The sequence below is a fragment of the Parambassis ranga genome, chromosome 2 (genome assembly GCF_900634625.1).
Source record: "Parambassis ranga chromosome 2, fParRan2.1, whole genome shotgun sequence".
In the NCBI taxonomy this organism is placed as follows: Eukaryota; Metazoa; Chordata; class Actinopteri; family Ambassidae; genus Parambassis; species Parambassis ranga.
In genome coordinates this window covers 6,592,414-6,614,220 of record NC_041023.1, presented here as the reverse complement: position 1 = coordinate 6,614,220, position 21,807 = coordinate 6,592,414, and the positions used below count along the sequence as shown (strand labels likewise).

The 21,807-nt window shown below is 41.0% G+C and overlaps 2 protein-coding genes and 1 long non-coding RNA gene across 3 annotated transcripts; all 3 read right to left on the bottom strand.

The window, feature by feature from the left end:
* Positions 1 to 479: 479 nt before the first annotated feature.
* On the bottom strand, positions 480 to 3,363 carry LOC114448526 (26S proteasome non-ATPase regulatory subunit 4). Its single transcript, XM_028425524.1, has 10 exons — positions 3,236 to 3,363; positions 2,501 to 2,641; positions 2,302 to 2,416; positions 2,131 to 2,217; positions 1,971 to 2,039; positions 1,667 to 1,882; positions 1,221 to 1,329; positions 1,002 to 1,133; positions 836 to 888; positions 480 to 675 (listed from the first exon to the last, which is right to left on the bottom strand). Exons 1-10 carry the CDS (start codon positions 3,259 to 3,261, stop codon positions 505 to 507), a joined length of 1,119 nt encoding a protein of 372 aa, XP_028281325.1. The 5' UTR covers positions 3,262 to 3,363; the 3' UTR covers positions 480 to 504.
* A 1,216-nt stretch (positions 3,364 to 4,579) lies between these two features.
* On the bottom strand, positions 4,580 to 10,889 carry LOC114448516 (phosphatidylinositol 4-phosphate 5-kinase type-1 alpha-like). The gene is made up of 16 exons (XM_028425511.1): positions 10,755 to 10,889; positions 10,300 to 10,425; positions 9,809 to 9,843; positions 9,598 to 9,684; positions 9,157 to 9,287; positions 8,927 to 9,044; positions 8,508 to 8,660; positions 8,106 to 8,405; positions 7,815 to 8,023; positions 7,639 to 7,722; positions 7,231 to 7,279; positions 7,063 to 7,147; positions 6,821 to 6,979; positions 6,499 to 6,697; positions 6,026 to 6,113; positions 4,580 to 5,939 (listed from the first exon to the last, which is right to left on the bottom strand). Exons 2-16 carry the CDS (start codon positions 10,346 to 10,348, stop codon positions 5,934 to 5,936), a joined length of 1,752 nt encoding a protein of 583 aa, XP_028281312.1. The 5' UTR covers positions 10,349 to 10,425; positions 10,755 to 10,889; the 3' UTR covers positions 4,580 to 5,933.
* Positions 10,890 to 11,372: 483 nt separating this feature from the next.
* On the bottom strand, positions 11,373 to 12,775 carry LOC114448537 (uncharacterized). Its single transcript, XR_003671909.1, has 4 exons — positions 12,656 to 12,775; positions 12,320 to 12,576; positions 11,852 to 12,057; positions 11,373 to 11,757 (listed from the first exon to the last, which is right to left on the bottom strand). It is a non-coding gene; the product is annotated as an uncharacterized LOC114448537 (long non-coding RNA).
* Between the last annotated feature and the right edge of the window lie 9,032 nt (positions 12,776 to 21,807).

The following is a 21,807-nucleotide window of genomic DNA, read 5'->3' as shown; positions in this document are numbered from 1 at the left end:
AAGCATCGTTGAATAGACCTGGATCAATGGAGCCTGTATGAAATTGAGTTTTCCTACAAGCATACCTTTTTTGTTGTCTTCCCAGCCTACAGCACTGTCAACAATATTAGAGTGCAAACATACTAGAAGGCGACATATTTACATGTAGCTTTTATTGCAAAAAAACACAAAGACATGAGTGACAGGAGTGTGGATAACTGTTTAGTTAGGAAGCCTGTCATCACAAATTCCTCTGTGGGGTGAAATATAAGTTATACCAGAGAAACGGGCAATCATTCTTAACAAGGTATTAATTTCAGGGGGGTTATACAGCCAAATTATTTACCTTAACAGTTATTTAATTTGTCTTCTATGATGGTATCTTTGAGTTACAGAGGAGGATCATATTAAATCAGAGTGCCGTCATGCAGGGCGACGCATCAGCAATCTTGTCATATTTATCATATTTAATAACTCCTGTAGCAAGTCTGCTATTGTTCTTTTTTTCTCCTCTGGTTTTATTCCTCATTTCTTTTTCTCTTCATCCTTTTTGCTGTCTGGCTTGTTTCCTGTCTGCGAGGCCAGAGAGCCCATGGCGTTGCGGATAGCCTCGTTGTTTGGGTCGACACCGGGTAGGTTCTCCAGGACGCTCTGGAGGAACTCTGGGTCTTGCATCACGTCATAGTCGTCTTCCTCCTGTTCAATCACAGTACAGTCAGTTAGGGTGCATTGGGTCATAATGATTTGCACCACATTTCCATGCGACACGCCAAACTATACTTGATTATCTTAGCATCTTTATGTTTGGATATATATCTATTGTTTATTCAATAGTGAGTACTTCTGTTCGACTCACCTTGGCCGATTCTGCAGTGTCCATGGGGGCTCCCGTGTCCATTTCACCATACTCTGTTCACATATGGGAGAACATTTATTTTTTTTATCACATCCACCAGAAAACAGAAATGTTTTAAGTCTACTTTTTGCAACTTAGGTTTGTGTAATAATCAAATGAAACTCACCACCTCCGGCGAGAGACATCTGCATGGCGTAGGCAATCTGCTCCTCCTCTGTCATGCTGCTGAAGTCAGGAAGCACTGCTGCACCACTCTCAGGCTGAGATACCGACATCTTCAATAAGGCCTCTTCTGATTCTGTGAGAATATACAGATTTAATCAAATTCTGACTCATTATAATAACCAGTGTTATTATACCAATCACATGTTAATCTCCCATTTACCATCTGCAGTGGGTGTAGGCATGCCTGCCTCAGCAGCTGAAGCAGCAGCAGCTCTGCGTGCTTCTTCTTCCTGCCTCTGTCGCTGCTCCTCCATCGATACACGAAGGGCCTAGAGCAGTGCACGCCAACAGAAGAGTGAACATTTGATTTTGGCAACGACAACATGGAACTTTACAATTTGAATTTACAGGATATCTGTCAAGTGTAATGCAGGATCATAGCTAAAAATATCTATATTAGTCTCACATATTCCAAGCAGAAAGTACATAATAATTACTGAATGAATTATTAATCATATACACAGACTAGTCTAATACAAAACTGAGTGAAGAATAGCTTTCCTTTGCATTCCTGGCCTGTTTCAAGGATACTCACAGAGACCTTGAAAAAGATGCTTTCCTTTGCAACAATGAAATTTTAGTGCATTCTTGACATTTGATGCTTACCAAGGCCAGCTCGGGATCAGCACTGGGATCTACACCAAACTCGAAGTCACTGGCACCAAGACCCATCATGGAGCCTCCTTCACCAGCCAGGATAGGAGAAGACAGCAGAGCATCAGCCAGACTGGGACCTGGAGGGACTGTGACCAGGTGGGAGCCTGTCCCCTCTTTCCCATTCAGAGTGTTTATAAAAGCAGTCAGCTTTTCTGTGTTCACCTCCTAAAAAAAACACAAATAAATGCAATTTTAGATTATAAACAAGTGTTAAATGTGGAGTTTTTGAAAGAAAAAGCAAGCTATTCCTCACCTCCTCTCCAAAGTTGATAATGTCCACGTTCACTTTTTCTTTTTTCAAGCGTTTTGCCATCTTCACAAGCTGAAGGAAACCCAGAAAAGGGCACATACAAATGGAACAGGTTAGACCCATCACCAACAATTCTTTCTCTGTGAAAAAACGTCAAACTTACATCCTTTTCATTATCCTCCACAGGACTCCCAACAAAGGCAATGATCCTCATTTTGTGATTTTTTCCTTGTCTGTGCTTTAAGGCCAGCTACAGAGGAAAAGCAAACCGGATTATTTAGAAATTAAGCAATCACTAGGTAGAAATTTAAGTCTGAAATAACATAATACACACATGAGCTACTCTGATGCCTGTGCAGAAGCAGATCTGTCCTTTGGGCTGGACAGCATGGAGTTTGGACAGAATGCGGCCAGTATCCGGTGTCAGTGTGGTCAGGACCTCACAGTTACTGCATTAAGACATAAAGAAAGCATTAACTATCAGCTGAAACTGAGTGCAACAATCAGTCTGATGGTCGGGAAAAGAATCTTACTTTGCCATAGTGATAAGGCCCACATTGTTTTCTGGATTGCTGCGTGTTTTTGAGTGGCAAACGATGTTGACAGCGTCTTGTTGAGCCTGTAGCCTCGTTGGCAGGAAGTCTCCATTTCTCATGTATTCACTGTTGTCCACACTGAGAGGAAAAGTATATTTAATGTGGCTCCTGTACACCGGTTAACTAGTCAGTTAATTAACGTTAGCTTTTGACATGTCATTGCTATTCGTACACAACAGGGTTTAATCTTAGTGGATACACCGAAATCAGTGTCCACTGAGGAAAAGTACTTCGCCTAGAACGTAGTTCACAAGCGTCAAACTATTTTACAACCGCCACGGTATAAAAACAGTGTTAGCTGGCTAACGTTAGCTAGTGATGACAACCATTTGGAGCTCTTCGCATCACGAGTATTGACAGGTAGTATTACACATACATTACACTTTGAATCAAACAGGGGCCTTATAAGGTAAGCCAGGATGCGTTATAGCCAAGTAAATACGTTATTAAGACAGCAAATATAAGCTAACTTTAGCTACAATGACTCAGCCGGGTCAGTTGCTGTGTTAGCCGGCTAACGGTAAATGTCCTATTATCGGCGTCGATGACAGGAACATTTCCTCCGTGTTCAGGTTTATGATGTGCCTTATCAAATGATTAACTACCATGTATTCCTATGTCTTCCAAACGGACCGAAAACTACAATAAGAAAGACATTTGTAGAGTTCTTACCAGACCATAGTACTTTCCAGCACCATTTTGGAAACTTCTTGTTGCTTTCTGTCGTAATCGAATAAGCTCTAAGATCATTGGACAAACGCTGAACAAGGTGAAATATGATTGGACGAGCAGCGCCACCTTCAATTTAATGACAAGACAAAAAAGATAAACAATAAAACTCACGTCCGATTTATCAAATGAACATATTTATTTTATTTTTCTAAAAATACGTTTATATGCGTTGTCATATAGAAGAAAAACAGTATTTTAACAAAGTGAAACATTTTTTACCTGTTCTCCAAAAGCTTTCATAAACATATTGTCATTCAAGTAGTAGTAGTAGTTGACAGATTAGACATATAAAAAGCTCCATATCTATGTGAAGCATGTCTTTTCTTTTTTTAATAACTTCAGGTGGAAGTGTACAAAACATTATAGCCCCAAAACAGCAAGAGAGACAATACTTTGAAAAAGGCATTAACATGATTCTTGCATACAAATGTGTACATACTTATTATACACAATTCAAAAGGAAGTGAAAGAAATTACAGGATTATTTAACATTTATTATAATCAACAATCAAAATCATGCAGATTTTTTGTGCTAAGAAAATGCACACTTTTAAATCCAATATCCTTATACATGATGACAACCAGAGCAATGCATACAACAATAAATACTACAATAAATATGACTATTTACAGGTTTGGTTCATAGGCTGCATGTGTTTTTATAATAAGGCACACTTTCATTTTTACCGTCTGATATATCCGTTCACATCATTTACAACTTGTCCAAATGAAGCGTCGTTATATAATTATCAATTGATTTTAGATATTGCACATTTAGTCATGCATATCGTGTAAACAAAGAATTTTGCTGCATAGCTGAAGCATCTTCAATGCTTTCAGAGTAAAAATGAGTTCCAATACATCTCTAACAACATGAAGTTAACACATTACACACCTTTCTTGATTGTTAACAGCGTTTTGAGCTGAGCCACAGTATAACAGTGTCATGTTCAGGAAAGCAAACGAAAAAAAATCGGCAGCCCTCACCATATTTTTCTAGTGACAAATATCATCATAAATATTAGTTAGTTGGGGCCTGTCTCAAAAACTGCCCTATAAATTGTCAGGCCTATTTTCGTAACATTTTTACAAAACTGACCAAGCAATCCAGGTGACAAATGCAGTTTGTCATTACAAGCAATCCCATCAGCAAACAAACAACAGAATTTAATCTAAGATGTGAAGCACTGAGCAACCGAAGTTCTATTAAGATTAGAAGAGTTAATTACAAACTTAGGAAACTATGTGCACAAACAACAAGCAACAGGAAGGATGACATCTATACTTCCTGTTTAAATATAAAGCTTATATTTGAATTATCATAATGACTTTTTACATAGCAGTGAAGAAATGCAAATGGTGGAAACGTGTAAACAAATTGCAACACCACTTCCAAACCTACATGTCCTGTTTTAGTTCCTACACATCCCACCCTAGTTTCTTTTAACTATTAACAGTCAAGCTAGCCCTTCTTTAACTCTGAGTGTGTTTAAATCTAACATATCAAATGGCAGACACACACACACACACACTGACGACATTCACAAAACAAAATGTTCAGGGCTTAACCTGAACTTGATTTTACATTCATTTTCTAATTTTTCCGTGTACAGTGTGGACAAAACAACAGAAAGTACGGAAGTAAATAAAAGGCATGTGACAGTAGGTTTTCGTTCAAACAGCTTTGCTATTTGTTAAGATGGGATGCTGCTTACTACTACAGTAAGGGAAAACATAGTGATTGCATCAGTTTGTACTTTGGTACTTGATTAGTGTGTATTTTGATTCACAAACTGCTCTTTGCAGGTTAGTTCAGTGGCACCTGTTACTATTGCAACACCTCAGTTTAATCTCAGATAAGAGACTAACTCTACAAGCCTTTGTTTATGAGACAGGCCCCAGGTTTGCATATCAGTCACATTTGATCATAAGATGATTTATATACTAATCCTGAAATTTAGACCATGTTAAAATAGAAAGATAACAACTGCTGAACATTAAAAGTGACAGTAAGGATTCACAGTCTTTAAAGTAGCATTGGTCCATTAAAATATTTGGTTAAATTATAAAAAACTGTGAGCTCAGTCACATCTGTTTCCAGCATGTGTTGCATTCGGTAAGCATAAAAATAGCAGCTTACTCAATATGAATGCAGTAATTTCTTTAAAAAATAAAAGGCGTGTATTTAATGATGTGCTCCCATCCAAACAATGTGCTTTTGTGCTATAATAGAAAAAGCTCTCCAGTCCTTTGGGTGGTGGGACAGACAAGTTGTTTAAGGATGCTACACCCTATATTACACTACACTGTTCGATGAACTGAGGACATCAGTGCCTAGAAGAATCTTTGGTTGTACAGACAGGCGTTTCTATGAGATGAATAATAGTGTTCGATAACCACAGCATTTACACAACTGCAATTACTAGTGTCAGAACCACAACCACCCACATACAAACTCATACCATGTAGAGATTTGGAAATCAAAGAGGAAAAAAAAACAAGGTAGATAAAAACATATTACACTTGGTCTCGTTGGAAAGGTGTTTTTGTTTTTGGTCCAGTTCTGGTACCTCAATCACACCAGGTAACTGTTACACATAAGCCACACGCATATGACATCTTCTCCACTGGAGCGTCTTTACACCTGTGAATGAAAAGCAATGGAACTTGTTAAAAATAAAAAACTAAAACATGAATTAGAAGTTGTGAAGTTGTGAACTCAAGTCTTACAGAGCATTTGCTTGCATTAGGAACTATGTCGCTCAGAGAGATGACATCCTCAGCACCGATACTTTCTTCCAGACTCCCAAACAGGCTTCTGAAAACAGCGAGGAAGCAGCGTGAATAATGTGAACATACACACCACAGGGAATTCTATCAACTGAATATTTACTGTGTATAAGAATACAAATATATATATATATTTTAATATAAATTATGCACTTAGGTTTTGTTAAGTAAATAGTCAAAGATGATACTGCTTTGAGTGGCAAGTGGAAGCCGTCCCAGACTCTTCTTTTCACCTGCTCACAATGAGCTTAAAAACTCAGAAAACCTGTTTTTAAATAAACAGGTCAGCAGTTGTGACTGCTGTGTGCATAGATTTTTTTTATCTGATTTACTCAAGCTGATACATCAACAAGCCAACTGGAAGCGGTCCCATCAGAATAACCCTGATCGTCACATTTTCTACTCCGCTCTACCTCTTGGGGGTGCTGCTGTTCCCCTGGTCTTTGCTCAGTGTGTTGTTTAAAGTCACTCCCACTGATTTGGAGTTATCCTGAGGGTGAGGCAGAGCTGACTTGATGGAGGTGGAGGAGACAGCGGTTTCAGGCGTGCTGCCAGCAGTGTCACTGGGCGGTAAGGCTTCGGGGAGGAGGTCAGGACGGCCCCACTGTATGACTGGTAGGGAGGGAGGAAAACAATCTTAATCCTGCATTGCAAAGGGAAGCCTTTGACATGTTAAGACATGCAGATGGGCTGAATGTTTGTAGCGAACTGTAAACATATTCTTCTCCTCCTCACCGTCTGCATCTTCTCTGGCGTCGACACTGCTTTGATGTTGAAGTGAATGGTGCTGGCTGTTGGTGCTGGTTTGGGTCGACAGAGGAGGCATGGACCCAGCTACTCTCCTCACATTACCGTGGGTCACTGCACGGCGCTTCTTAGATGGCGAAGTCTTTACTAGATACCGAAAAGTAAAGTGGTAATCAGCAGACGTTTTGATTTGATGCACTTATTTGTAAATAGATATGTCATTCACTTACGTGAAATCTTTCTGAAGACTGTATTGCACATAAATTTCAGAAATCTTTCTGCATAGAAACTCGGTCTGTGCACTGATACAGTGTCCTAAACAACAGGAAGGACATGTTAACACCTGTATACACTTTCTTTCTCTTTTGGAACAGTACAATCAAACAAGAGCCACTCACCCCATCATGAACCAAGGCTTTCCAGGAGTGTTCGAGCTTCTTTACTAATCTGAAAAATGCACAAAAGTTACACACTAAAACAATCAGTCACATGAAAAAAAATACCCTGGTCATTGTGGCTTTCGACTCATGCAATGCTCAATCAATTGCCTCTTTCAGTATTACAAGTAGATCCGTTTTTTTGCTCTTGGTGTGGAAAAAGTTTACATTTCAGTCATTTTTAAAGACAGAATTAGTTTATTATTATTATTATTATTATAATTAGTTTAGCCAATAAATACCAGCTGTCCCCTTTATCCAATGGGAAGGAAGCTAGAGGACTAAAGGTACTGTTCTGGCTATGGGCCTATTATATTTACATGCTGACTAAACATGGAGAATGTAGATATAAAAACTGTGCACTGTTACCTGTAGGACTGCAGGATGTCAATGATACCGATGTATATCAGCAGCCTCTCACCCTTCGAGTTTCGTGCTGGAATTCCTCCCGTTCTGCAAAAGAAATCATCATCATCATCATCATGATGAGTCACGCTGCCCCACACCTGATCATGCTAGAGCAAAGGACACATGCCGTTACTCACCTGTCCTCTGTTTCCGGTGATCCCATACTTCCCGTCTCCGCCTGGATGGCCTCTAGAGCTGTGCTGTACAGGGACTTTTGGCCTTGAGGTCTTCTTTGGTCCGCGGCCCCAGCCACTGCTTCCTCACTGGCCTGCTCTCGACAGGCCTGATCTACATTATGAATTCCCATAAGAAGGCTGTAGTCCATAATCTTGAAACTCTGCAAGAGCTGAATGGAAAATAAAGCTTGTAAGTACTGCATTAGTAGTGATTGTCCTGTATAGAAAACATTCTGATGTTTTAGTCCTCACCAAACAGTCCCTCTGAAGGGTCTTACAAACAGCACTGTATTTGTCACCATCCAGCAGCAGCCCATCAGGCAGGTACTGCATAAAATCCAGATCCTTGTTCGTGGGTACAGCCTTCTCTCTCTCTTTAGCAGACGCTCGTCGTTTATAGGTGGATCCCTTTAAATCATACTTGAAGTGCATTCGTACAGCGTTAGGCAGCAGATTGTTCATAACTACAATGCGGATATTTTTACCGCCTGCCTGGACACAGTACAGCCCATAAAACTTGGGTAGTAAGGTCCGCTTGTTCTGGTTCAGGTTCTGAGGAAGAACAGAGAGTATGGGAGGAGGTACATTTTATTATTAAATTAAAACACAAAGTCAGGATAAGTTAAATTAAGTGGCAAAGAAAAAAAGTTTTACCATGAAGTATCCTGGCAGCAGTTTCTGTAGAAATTCAGCCTCTTTGTGCTGCACTGTCTTGATGATGAACTCATCATCACTTGAGACGTAGAACAGAGATCCACTGGCTCCGGAGTTTGACAGCTCGATCAACTGGTCCTTACACAGAGAGTACTGTAAACAGACCAGAACACCAGCCGTTACACATGTGGGCAAAGCAACAAAAAGATAACAGGGTAAAAAAAAAAAAAATAACAGGAATATCGGTCAGCTGTCATCAGCAGCTACACCTCTACTGTGTCAACACTCCAGCGTTCACACTTCCCTAGTTTCAGTCTATCCGGTTACTCAACCAGGCATGTCCTCTCACAGATGTTTCCCTTTCTTCAGTAGCTTGATTTTTGCATATTTTCTGAGTATGGATAAACTAACATGCATACCATGTAGTCATCTGGTCGGATGCCAAACATCTCTCTGAAGTAGCGAAAGGCGATGGGGGCGTATGTTTTGAACCTGAAGTCTCCATAGTGGTGGGCTGGTGTCAGGTTACTGCCCTCACTGCGAGAAAAGAACAGAAGAGGCACAAGATAACACATCATACAAGGAGTACAGCTGTCGCGAAGAGAATATGTCAGGGTACAAGAGGGGAAGCACATTTTTGTAGACTCACCTTGGGAAAAAAATGCTCTCCACTACCTCAAAGTCCTGCAGCAGCACGTCTCTCTCAGGTTTTTGACTTAAGCTACCCACTGTGTGCGTGATGCCTAACTGGATAGCACCTTTCAGAGCCGAGGATGTGGTCTGGAAGAAACAGAAAACATGCTTGTTGAGGACAACAGAGTAATGTAACATGTATTTTTTATGTAAATTAGTCTGTTAAATCAACAGCTCATGGCGGAGGACCTGTTTTTATTGAAGATGTTTTGTTTATATTCCTCACAGCTTTATTCAGACATGGCAACAGTAACAAAACAAAACAACCTTTGCCTCCTACATGTCCTTCTAAACTTCCAGCTGTGGACCCAGACTGCTGGACATGGACAGCCTCTCATATGTCTGCTACTTTAGGCTCTTAAATCACACACTCACTGCTTATTTTACAATGACCGACCTTCTTGTATGTCGTCTCCCCAGTGGGATCAATTCCACGGTGGCCAATTGTTTTTTTCATGGTCTGAGACATGCTAGTGCTTGGACCCTGTCAAGTGAATAAAAGATCATATGGTCACTTTTAAACAATATATAATATTCTCATGAATCCAAGAAGAACTGACACTGTCTTAAATTACACATTACCAATCTACGAGTGTGTTATTTCTCACCTCTGTAGAAACATTTTTTCGAGTTCCAGCTGCGTCTGCAGTGAGAAAAGAAAGGAAACCAGTTACACAAGAAACCCACACTGAGAGAAGGAAATGAGTAGACCAAAATTTTTTTACGCTGAATAAACGTTAATACCAAACAACACATCTTTCACATTCCCCACAACTAACAACAAAGCACAGAGGGCATCCGAGCTCTGACACAAACATGCAGACGCACCTCAGTCATTACCTCTGAGAGAAGACAGTGTTCTCCAGAACTGAGTCTGCCAGTCTTTGTGTGCAGTGGGAGGAATTATAAGAATTATAAGTATGCTATTAAAGTGAGTTCACACAGGGTCAGTGAAAGTCCTTATGTCTGTGATAGAAACTGAGAACATCTGAAAATAAACTAAGGTGGAGTTCAAGGGGTCACCCTCTGTCTCAGTCTTTGAAAGACCACTGATAAGAGATTAAGAAAACAAACTGTAGAATAGTAACACAGTACTTACTGCCAGTGTGGCCTTGCAGCCCAGGAGGCTCCTCTGCAGCTGTGGCCATTCAGACCAGAATCTAATCTCAGACGTACTGAAACCAGGGTCCTGATTAAGTTCTGGACATCAAATTTCTGGATGAATCTGTGTAGACAAACAGCATATTGACCATCGACCACGTTGACTGGGCTCCGCTGATCATGATAAAGATAAACGGGCTGTTAATGGGAATTTTAATGGCTTTTAGATTGCAACAGGAAACTCAAATAACTCCACCTGTCTGTCGGATAATGTAACCTGTTGTAACAGGTTAACCTATGATATATGTTGTCTGTGTTGCGACATTTAACCGGAGGCGAGTAAGCTAGCAGCAGCAGCTAACACCGCTTTAACGTTATCTCACTTTTCTACTGAAACCAAGCTAGACACACGATTAACTAACGATCATCAACACACAAAAACAATCGACTCACTGAAAAATCTTGTGGACGTGTCCTGCGAGTTTCCAGGAAAAGAAAAAAAAACTTTTATCTTTTATACGCACTGCTTTTCTTAAAACAAATAAACAAGGAAGCAGTGCGGAAGCGGCAGTCCTTTGTGATTTTGCTAGCCGGGAGAAATAACAGCACTTCCGATGAATCCCCTTTCAGAATAAAGGCGTTAATGAAAATAAAAAATCACTATTAAAATAAATTACAGGGAATTTTTTTTTTGTAATTTTTTTTTCTTGTACAAGACTAAAAGATTAAAACAAATAATTGTATATTATTATATAAATAAAGGGCATATTTGTGGCCTGCATAAAAAGTGCCACAAAATTAAATGCAAACGTTACATTACATTGAACATAACAGAATACACAGTATTACATTAAACATACCAAATTTCTTCAGACCATAAATGTTTTGACTGCCTAAAGACAAAATATGACTTAGAAAAACTTTTTAAAAACGCTTACACTACATTGCATTTAAATCTCGGGTTTTATTTTGAAGAATAAATCATTCAAACAGGAAGTAGTGACTCTGGTTTACAGCTCGCTTGCAGTAATGTGTACAAATTTGTACAAAGCAACATAACTCAGACATAACTCAGCGTTAGTAAAATTTATTTGTGACTGGCAGTACATTAATTCATTCGCTATTAATCGACATACATACACCCAGATATACAAGTCAACAGTGCCCCCTAGTGACAAATTGTTGTTTTACCTGTGAACATTTATAGATGTATGCAGTATGACAACTCATTCAGTTACAAAAAGAATCTTTAAGTGTCATCTTCACTTTGATCATAAAAAGAAACAGAATATGCAACAGATTTTATGAGTGTAAAATGTGACCTACAAGTTAAAAATGTGTTTATTATGTGTCAATGCTTGGGTAAAAAACAGAGCTGATGATAAAGCTAAATGGAGATGTGATCATCCTTACGCAGCAGAAGTTGAACCTGTTTGTTCTCTCCTTTTTTGAGAGCCTGCATGAAAGAAAAATGATGTACACAGCATTAGTTCAGCATTATCTTACTGGAAGTATTTTCTGCAGTGTGTGGTTTTTTCTCTTTATATCACCTCTAGCATGCATCAACATTGAAGATAAATCCTGGCTGCAGAGGGACTGCAGGAGCAGTGTAGCCTGGTGTTGGGCTGTAGTCTGGGTTTGGCAGCTCGCTGTCAAAGCACATCCATCGAGCCTCTCCTTTGCTCGCACAGCACTCATATGGGAGAGTCATGGTGGAATATTCGTCCGTACAGAATTGACACAAGGCTTGTTTCCACTGTGAGAAGACAGAAGAAGCCACAAAGGTGGTTCATTTTGAGTGTTTTAGTGTAAAGTAGAAGAATTTATTTGACTTTTGCCTCTTGACTTTTGCCTTCTTACTGAAACTCTATAAGTCCTCTTGAAACTTTTACATGTTCTGCATTATTTTATGTATATGACAATGCAGAATGCATCATACAAAAATAAAACAAATTGCAACAATTGCATTAACAGTATTTGTAAAATATCCACTACATTGTCTGGCTTTAGGGACTCACAGCTTGCTGGGTGCAGCAGAGGATCGGGCTGCTTGGCTGCTGCTCTTGTGCACTGCAGCACAAACTGTACCACGACTCCAGGCGGTTGATGGCATTTCCACGACGCCGGAAGTGGCTGGAACCTGAAGTGGGGAAAAAGCTGTCTGGGTACCTGGGACGACCCAGACTATAATGACAAATGGCAGCAAGGTTCTGAGCTGTAGGACGGGCAGGTGGGAATGGGACGTCAGGCTCATTAATATAGCTCCTCTTCGTTTCTGTATAAATAAATCAGCAGAAACATGAACAGCACGGAAGATGCCATTGAATAGAAATGATAGAAAAGACAGATATTACCTCCCCGATTAACACTGTGAAGAGTCATCAGTGCAACAATCCAAAGTCCTGTGATTGTTACAGTTGAAGTCATAGCTGTTCGCTGGAGAGGTGGAAGTTCTGAAGAGGAGGACTTCTCTCAGCAAAGTGACCCAACAGAATCCACAGCCGGCTTATATGTTCAACAGGAGGCAGTGTGTGGGCGTGAAATGCTCAGAAGTGAAGGTTTGATAAAGTGGTCTGTGTGTGTGTGTGTAGAAGTAGTGGCGTATTTGTCTTGAGGATAATAGATTTGAGCTGGCTAAGTTGGGGGTAAAGGGGACCATCTTCATCCCACGCTTCACCAAACTCACCATGTGACTTGGAAACCCAAGGGTTGAAGCAAAGGGGGAGACTGATATTGGGGAGTCAGACTATTGGGCTCCGTTCACACTGGAGAAAGTAATTCTAGCTAGAGTAGGATTGAGCCCAGACAGCCTTAAAGCTGGATGCGATCTGGCTAGCACACACTTGTGTCCTCCAAACCACTAGGTGGCGCCTCGTAATATACAGAGTCCGTTCAGGCCGCGGTAGGACCGCATGTGCGCATGCGTCGTGCGGTTTTTTGTCCCGTGTCGCACCCCGTGAACCAGTAGCACATCGCTAATCGGAAGTAGCATGTCGCTAAATAATTCGCTAGCCACATTTGCGTTCTCACCTGAACCACATTTGAGCCAATCTGGGAGTCCAGTTTGATTTCAATCCGGCTAGATCCACCCACGAGAGGTGGATCTAGCCGGATTGAAATCAAACTGGATACTGCCGGATTTGAAGTGTTCACACCCAGAAAAAAACATCTGGATAGGCCCGAATCCCGCTTTAGCCAGATTTTTTTCCCCAGTGTGTTGAACCCAGTGTGGTTAGCCGCCTCAATCCACGCCCAATCAGATGAAGTCCTTTTCCTTTGCACATGTCATCACGTTCCCAGAACACGTCATACGAAGTTATCAATAAAGTCTATTTATCCTCCTATCAATGTTTGTGAGCAGCCCGCTGATAAATGATGGTACTTCCAGTTTATTCAGTATCTCTAAAACATTTAGAGAAATCTGTTTTCAAACGTTCTGATTCGCCCCTCTTGGTATCAACTGCCCCACAGGCAGAATGATATGTTTGACTCCTTGGTGGTTTGATATGAAGTCCAGTTATATCAGTGACCGTGGCACAGCTGCATGTAAGGATCCTCTCATTCTTCACGCCACTGATAGCGCTGTCTCCGAGCAGCAAAACATCTCTGTCCTTCACTCCTGGCATGGATTCTTTGTCTCTGTGTGCCTGATGTTTCTTCTTCACTTCATCTAGTGGTCGATGATTGTTTCTGAAGCTTTATGCCTGCTGATACAACAGATACTCCATTGATATCACATTCATTTTTCTCTTTATCTGTCTTTTCATTTCCTTAAGATATTTCCAGCAGTTTCAGCAAAGTGAATTTGTTGTGGTGTTTACTCCATAAGACTGAAGAAAAGACAAAACTGAGCTGCAGCAACAGCAACAACTTGTTGAAAAGTTCAAATTCAAACATCCACTGGTTAAAATCGTGAGTACAGTCTAAGGAATGTATCTCAAGTGACGTGGGCATTAAATTAAATTGTAAAATCTTTTAGAAAAAAGAAGAAAAGTAAAGTATTGCTGGCAAGAGAAGCAGAGAAGCATCTGCCCTATTCAGAAGCAAGGACGTTGGTTTTATACGACCCTTCGGTGGTGAAAAAAACATCCACTTGTTGAAAGGAAAACTTGGCTCTGTGCTTTGTGAACAGAGGTCCACAGTATCATCGCATAAGATAAGATAAGATAAGATAAGATAAGATAAAACTTTATTAATCCCGAAGGAAATTCTTGTGCCAGAGGTATCAAGTTACATTAAATGCAGTTAAGTACAGAGTATAAGAGTGTAAGTGTCACTATAATCCAAATCAGAGTACAGTATGCAGTATGAGCACAATATATAATATGATGAGATATAAGGTGCTAAGTAAACATAAATATAGACCAGTGGAGAGAATGACAGTGATGCCTGACATGATCATCTAGCTCTTCTCCCTACAGAAAGGGGAGGAGTTATACAGTCTGATGTCCACTGGCAGGAAGGACCTCCTGTGGCGTTCTGTGCTGCTCCTCGGTAGTCTCAGTCTACCACTGAATGTGCTCCTGTAGGACAGCAGTGTGTCATGCAGGGGGTGAGACGTCTTGTTACGAGTACTGAGGAGTTTCCTCAGTATCCTCCTCTCCGTCACCTCCACCACAGACTCCAGCTCCACTCCCAGCACCGAGCCAGCCTTCCTAATGAGCTTGTTGAGTCTGTTGGTGTCGGACGTCTTTATCCTGCTGCCCCAGCACACTACAGCGTAGAAAAGTGGTAAAACATCTGCAGCATGGCCGGGTAGAGACTCCTTAGGAGATACAGGCGACTCTGTCCCTTCTTGTATATTGCCTCTGCGTTTGTGGACCAGTCCAGTTTGCAGTCAATGTGGACACCCAGGTATTTGTAGCTGTCCACAATGTCCACGTTGGTACCTTTGATGCTGACCGGGTCTGGGAGTGTCTGGTGCGTCATGAAGTCCACCACCAGCTCTTTTGTCTTTGTGACATGTGACATGTGCATGGTGTTAAATGCACTGGAAAAATCAAAGAACATGATTCTAACAGTGTTGCCTGCCTCCTCCAAGTAGGTGTGGGCTGTGCAGCAGGTAGATGATGGCGTCCTCCACGCTAATACGGGGCTGGTAAGCAAACTGCAGGGGGTCCAGCGATGGTTCAACAACAGCACGCAGGTGTTTCAGGACCAGCCTCTCCAGAGACCTCATCACATGTGAAGTCAGAGCAACTGGTCTGTAGTCGCTGTGTGCGCTTGGATGCTTGGCACAGGAACAAGGCATGTTGTCGTCCACAGGGCAGGGATGGTCATCAGGCTCAGACTCAGGGAGAAGATGTGCTGGAAAACCCCACACAGCTGTGTGATGCAGTCCTTGAGTACTCGGGGGCTGAGTCCATCCGGTCCTGCAGCTTTTCCCGGTCGTAGACGACTGAACTCCCTCCTCACATCTTCTGTGGTGATGGTAACTATGGACACAGAAGAGCAGAGAGAGAGATCTGATGGAGAAGGGGGGCAGGGAGGCTGGTGGGTTGTTAATGGAAGGTGGGGTAAGGGGGGCAGGGTGATGTTAGTGATGTTATTGATGGGGAGGTGAGACTGGTTAGTGTGGTTAGGGGGATGGGGAGGAGGAGGAGGTACATTGTTATAGACAGGTGTTACTGGTGCATCATAGGAGGGGTGAGGGGGAGAGTGGTCAGGGAGTGGACTATCAAACCTGTCAAACCTGTTGAAAAACAGGTTCGGCTGGTTGGCCTCCTGCAGATCTCCATAAATAAATGGAGGCAAAGCTTTTGGTCTTTTTTTAGTGTTCTTTGTCAGTAAGTGGATTTACTGCTTGGAAACTGCTCGGAAACAATGTCATATTTGTGAATTTCCTAATGGTTTTTCCTCTGTGCTTCAGCTCTCCCTCTTTGTCATACAGGGTAATCTCATCTGCATATTTGATTAAGTGCCTTCTTAAGGAAAGTGATTGTCTCTGACCTGCTGGATTTTACAGCTAAGAAAAGCAACAATTCAGGAGAATAAACAGAGTTAAAGTTATGGAACTACGTTGCAAAAGCTTCAGACGACTAATAAGCAAATTGTATGGGGGTCAATGAGATTCTGTGTTTGAGAGTTAATGCAACTTGGTGCTTAAGTTAATCTTATACACTAAAAGCTAGTTATTCCACACAACATTTCAAAACAGCTCCTTGGTGCTGGCCTTTTCTCCCCTTATTGTGTTACGTCAATGCTCATGTTAGAAGAAGTCACAATTTTAACCACATCACTGTTGCTGCTCTTAAACTAGCAGGAAAATATGTTGAGTTTTTTCCCTTTTTCCCTTAATGCCATTCGAAATAAGGGGTGCATAGATAGAACAGAGGTCATGTTTTTAATTCTCTGTTCGGCCTCTCTGGAATTACCAGAAGCCAGACTGGCGTCTAGCTTTTTTTTTTTTTTTTTTTTTTACAGCTGAGCTCATCCAGCTTACTTTGCCTTTTCAGTTCCATCCTTCTGATCTGATCCTGGTTTAAATGTTTGATTTACAAAACACCTGTCATTAGAATACACTTTGAATGTTTTTGTAAATGGAGTCAATGTAGAAAAAACAAGTATATTCTTATTAAATTAACATCTGTCCAAGTTTATCTAATCTTTGCTGAGTGGGCATAGTTGATAGGAATCATGACACATTTACCGTCTTTTCCAAACCTCCAGCGAACATACGGTTAACTCCCCCATTCATGTTTAAAGGAAACTTGATGATCGTGTGCCCTGTTATCAGGGGAGGTGCTGAACAGTTTGTGTCATGCTGCTGATGCAGTGGAATGAGGGATGCTGAAAGACACAGAAAATCAAAATTTAACCTCTTAATGTTCAACCTAATCCAAAATCACTGCAGACACTTGTGGATCAAATGATGTTACAACATTATATTTTGGTCTGTTCCATAAATAAAATAGCATAAATATTAAGCATGCAACACTCTCAGTCCAAAAAAATAAAGCATCAAATGTAAAAATGGTTTTTACTGTTCAGCTCTTTTATATGAGCCATTCAAGTTTAATGTAATGCTTTGACATTTTCTGCTGGATTTGTGCCAGCGTGTCAAACATTTATCAGCTGTGACTGTAACTGTTGACAATGAAGGCTTGGTCAATTGTTAACAGGAACAGTTCTGCAGAAGATCCACAATGCTCGGTAACGCTACACTGAGCAGTGCTGAGGGTTTGTTGCAAGTTGTGGCATCACTAGTTTAACTACATTCCTCTGTGATGTCACCACCGAAGTCTACTGCATATAGTAGCTTTGTAAAAGTGACATACTAGGGCCTGTTTACAGACAATAACTTGTGGTGTCTTGTTATCAGCAGGCTGTATGAGTACCTGTGGACTAAGTCACTGTGTGTGTTTTAAAAGAAGTGACACGATGAAGGTCATGTCTGCTGTCTCCTTGAGAAAGTGTTCAAGCCTAAAGAGTCACAACACCCTTTAAAACATCGTGGAAGAAGCCGAGTGTTGGATCGAGATCAAAGAGTCTGACAGGGTAATCAGTGGCAGGCTGTAAAAGGAGGCTAGAGGGTGTTGTTGGACTGTGTTGGTAAAAAAAAAAAAACAGCGTATGTGGCTCTTGTTCTGCTTCCTTCTGCTTAGGTCATCCTAACATTGTACACTGAGTGTTTATGAAGCCTTAACATGGAATACAGCTTTGGGAGCTAGTACATGAGCACAGACATGTGGGTGGGGGTTGGGGTGGGGGACTGCAGCATCATCTGGACAGGCAGTTACATAAAAACTGAAAGGCCTGTCAGAGCTGATGATGGAATTTATTATTTGCTCCCCACCCTTAAAACTCATACCAAAGAAGCCTAAGATAAATAGAAATTAGAAAATTTTATTTTAGTGCTTTTAGCCACACGGTGATGTCCCCCAGAAACTCACTTTTATTTTATTGCCGTCAACAACTGTTTTACTGTCTTTCAAAAACAAGCAGGAGCAGAATGAAAAAACCTGCTGTCATCACTGCCTCCGCCCTGAAGGCCAAACCCTTTTATCTAATCACCTATATGCAAAGCTGCACCCAGCTTGTTGAATGACTGACTCGCAGTGTTTGTGGTTTGTCACTCAGCTATGCTCTTAGAAAAGAGGGAGGAGGCAAAAAACCAGAAGAGCCGCAACAGACAGTCTGTGCGCAGCAGAAGACCGCAGGTGAGGTGAAACGAAAGGTGAGGAGAGTGCGTTTTCTTTGAGCTGTTAATGCTCATGTCTTTTCTTTCTTTCTTCTTCTTCTTTTAAATCAAACAGCATCAATGCGTTATGAGGGGTTTGCGTGCGCTCTGGCCGTCTTGCTGTCCCTGATGCTGCTGATGGTTATTATGTCCCAGCATGAAGTGACAAAAAGGTTAAAGAAGAACGATGCTGTGGTGGAGGCGGAGGGACAGAGACTTTATAATGAGCTCCAAAGTCAAGGCCAGATGAAAGTGGATTTGGAGAAGGTGTTCGATCTGGGCCAGAAAGTGGTGGGCAGTCTGCAGGCGGAGCTGACTGAGCTCACGCGTCAGCTGGAGATGAGGCTACCTGAAAGTGATGCCTGTCAAACAGAAACGGTAACTTCCTCCTTGTATTCCGCCAGTTATTTTTTTTCCATAACAGATAAGTGACAAAGTGTAAATGCTAAACCAGTAGGACATGTATGTCTGCTTTGTCAACATTTACGACACGACACATAAATAAAGCTTAAAGCTACAAGTTCATGGCATATTTTTTAACCTTTATTTGTGGTGCAGCAAAGGGCCCACAGTCCATTGCACTGAGGCCTCTGGATCTTAGTCCTGCAAACAAACAACAAACCCAGTCAGCTGACAGCACCAGGACGCCATCACCATCATGTTTTGTGGCACTGTAATAACTGGACCATACTCAAAGTATTTTAACTGCACATGTATTGATTGATCACGAGGCTTTTTGCTTGTTATCAGGGTGTTTTTACACTGCTGTGTTGACCTGGGAAAATAACATACACCTGCTGTAGATTATAATTATTATTATTTAATCCATAACTGTTTCAGAAAACCAAAACAGATGAGCTGGATCTGGCACAGAAGCAATACAGCCACACTCAAGGTACACAGCATGTCATTTACACCCAGCTATCAGCGCCACTTTGTGGTGATGTAGAAGAATTGCTGTTGAAATCTGAAACATTCCTTTTCTTTCTTTGTCATTAAGCTGCTTTACAAGCAGAGTCTGATGCTTGGAACAAAGAGATTAGCACTCTGAGAGAACATCTGACAGGGTACAGAGAAATATGTGATTATGTCAAGAAGGATCCGCTTGTTCTGTAAGTCGCACATTTCTTATTTTTAAGCTTCTCCAGACGAAAAGGTGGGCTACGGAAGACAGTAATAATAACGACACTGTGTCTGTTTTTTAGGACATTGTGTGGTTCCAAACCCAGCTAACCTGAAGATGGGAGTGGACAGTGCCGGTGAATGATGTTTATTCTGATTTATTTTTTCCATATTCTTGTGTCAGTTGGAATCATCATGACTGAATTTCAACTGTAATAAAATGTCTGTGTGATCTTTTTTTATCTCTTCTATCTTTTATTTATTTTTTTGCTCTGCAGTGTGCAAACTACACACAGCGCACATCATGATGGAATATTATCAGGGCACCATGTCAGGTTTAAGCACACACGCACACAACAGCCAATAATGTATCAGAGGAAAAATCCAACACTGCAACCCTGTTGAGTTCTTCTGTGACAGGACTTTAGTTCTTTACAGCCTGAGGGATGAACTTAATCCAGATTAGTTTTTACTTTCATCTGACATCATCTTTGTATAATGTCGCCCTGCGTGTCTGCACATGCAGCTATAGTCAGATATGACAGGTTTTTTAGGTCAAGAGGTTTCTTATTTCCAGTTTGGGATCTTCCAGCCGGGGAATGCTTCATTCACTCCACTCAGTTTTTTCAGAAACTTCACAGATTTCTATTCACATAGATACACATATTCACAGTCAGTTTATGTGCTTAAAAAAGAAAAAGAGTTGTTTGTGTGTGTGTGTGTGTGTGTGTTTGTGTCCGTTTCAACTTATTTCAAACTCTTGACTGGAAACGTTCACATGCTGGACTTCAACCTTCCAATTAATGTTTTGATTCTCAACTATATAATGCATTAAAGAGTGCTAACATGTTTAGTACATTTTAAAAATTTACTGTTCACTGATACTTCGAAACTTAAGCAAGGAGCAGCCTATAGACACTGACCCAGTAAGTGTGGCTGCAGCATCTCAGGTGTGCCTGAGGGTGTTTGACACTGGCCACTTCAGAGAGTGCATGGCCGACAACGGTGAAACAGGATCTAGAGCAGGGGATTATATAAATAACACGATCTGGAGATAGACCAGGTCAAATGTCAGAAGAAGACCTTCTTCTCTTTTATCAATTTTTTTAAAAAACATACAATTTGTGGTTGTATCAATGTTCACATAGCTACTAAACAAAGCAAGGATTGAGCACCTCATGTGTCTAAATGTCAGTTAAAGAAAAAAAACATGGCTTAAAAAAATAAATAGTAAATAGTTTTTTCATTCTTCAGACAATTGATCAAGCAAGAGTAGGTTAGGTCAGGTAGCTTCTCACAATATTACATATGATGTAGTGTAATGACAAATAAATAAATAAAAATCAGGTTCTTTTATTTTATGTCTTAGGCCAGGGCTTATATGCTTGTTAACAGCATGTGGCTAAGGCAATGTCTATGTGTTTTTCCATTACTAGACCTACAAAGAATTAAGAAACAATTAAAAAGCACAGAATGTAAGGAAGGTAGAGAGTTTTTTCTATTAAAATATAATGCAAGACAACTTGTTATACATGTGGAAGTTGGTGGTTTTCCCTTTCAAAGCAGTAATAAGTAATTCATCATGTTTCGGTCCCTGCTGACCCGGAGGCTCCCCGCCTTGATGCGCAACATGACCCGCAACCGCGTTATCATTTCAGAGGAGGGGAGGGCACCTCCACCACCACCAGCGCAGGGAGGAAGGGGAAGAGGAGGAGGGCGGAGAGAGGTGAGTGGACGCAGTTATGCCAACAAGCCGATTATTGAAGGCTACTGAGCCCTCGCTGTCAATTTGCGTCCGTCCTCTTATAGTCAGACGCTGCGCGGACAGAAAACCTCCTCCTCTGAAGTATTTTTTTTTTATTTTTCACCCTGCAGCAACTTTTTTTTTAATGGACGCAACTTTTTATTGAAAACTTGTGTGGAGCTTTTATTTTGAAATTTGCGATGTGTTTACGGCACGCCGGAGAGCCTACGTCAATAGAATTGTCAGTGTCTGTGAAGGACATCCTGCAATATATTTTTAATTTACAGGATATGCATGGTGTTTTTGTTTTCTGCAGAAATGTTTTTAGAGTGCATGTGAATTCTCTGAAAAACGGACATGGGATGTGCAGCCAACTTTATTAGCAAGTGAACTTTACATTCAGGCCAGTTCACAGGGACATTAAAGCCATCTCTGCTCAGTTTTAAGTGCAAGGTGTAAAA

Bases quoted from the DNA above. Each gene is read 5' to 3' on its own strand.
- LOC114448526 (XM_028425524.1), bottom strand. From the start codon at position 3,261: ATGGTGCTGGAAAGTACTATGGTCTG. The intron at 2,218-2,301 runs GTGTGTATTATG...TTTCCTCTGTAG, and splicing joins CAGGCATCAGAGTAGCTCAT to CTGGCCTTAAAGCACAGACA. The intron at 1,330-1,666 runs GTAAGCATCAAA...GCACTGCTCTAG, and splicing joins CTGATCCCGAGCTGGCCTTG to GCCCTTCGTGTATCGATGGA.
- LOC114448516 (XM_028425511.1), bottom strand. From the start codon at position 10,348: ATGGCCACAGCTGCAGAGGAGCCTCCTGGGCTGCAAGGCCACACTGGC. The intron at 7,723-7,814 runs GTGAGTAACGGC...TTTCTTTTGCAG, and splicing joins TCACCGGAAACAGAGGACAG to AACGGGAGGAATTCCAGCAC. The intron at 6,114-6,498 runs GTAGAGCGGAGT...CGCTGTTTTCAG, and splicing joins AACAGCAGCACCCCCAAGAG to AAGCCTGTTTGGGAGTCTGG.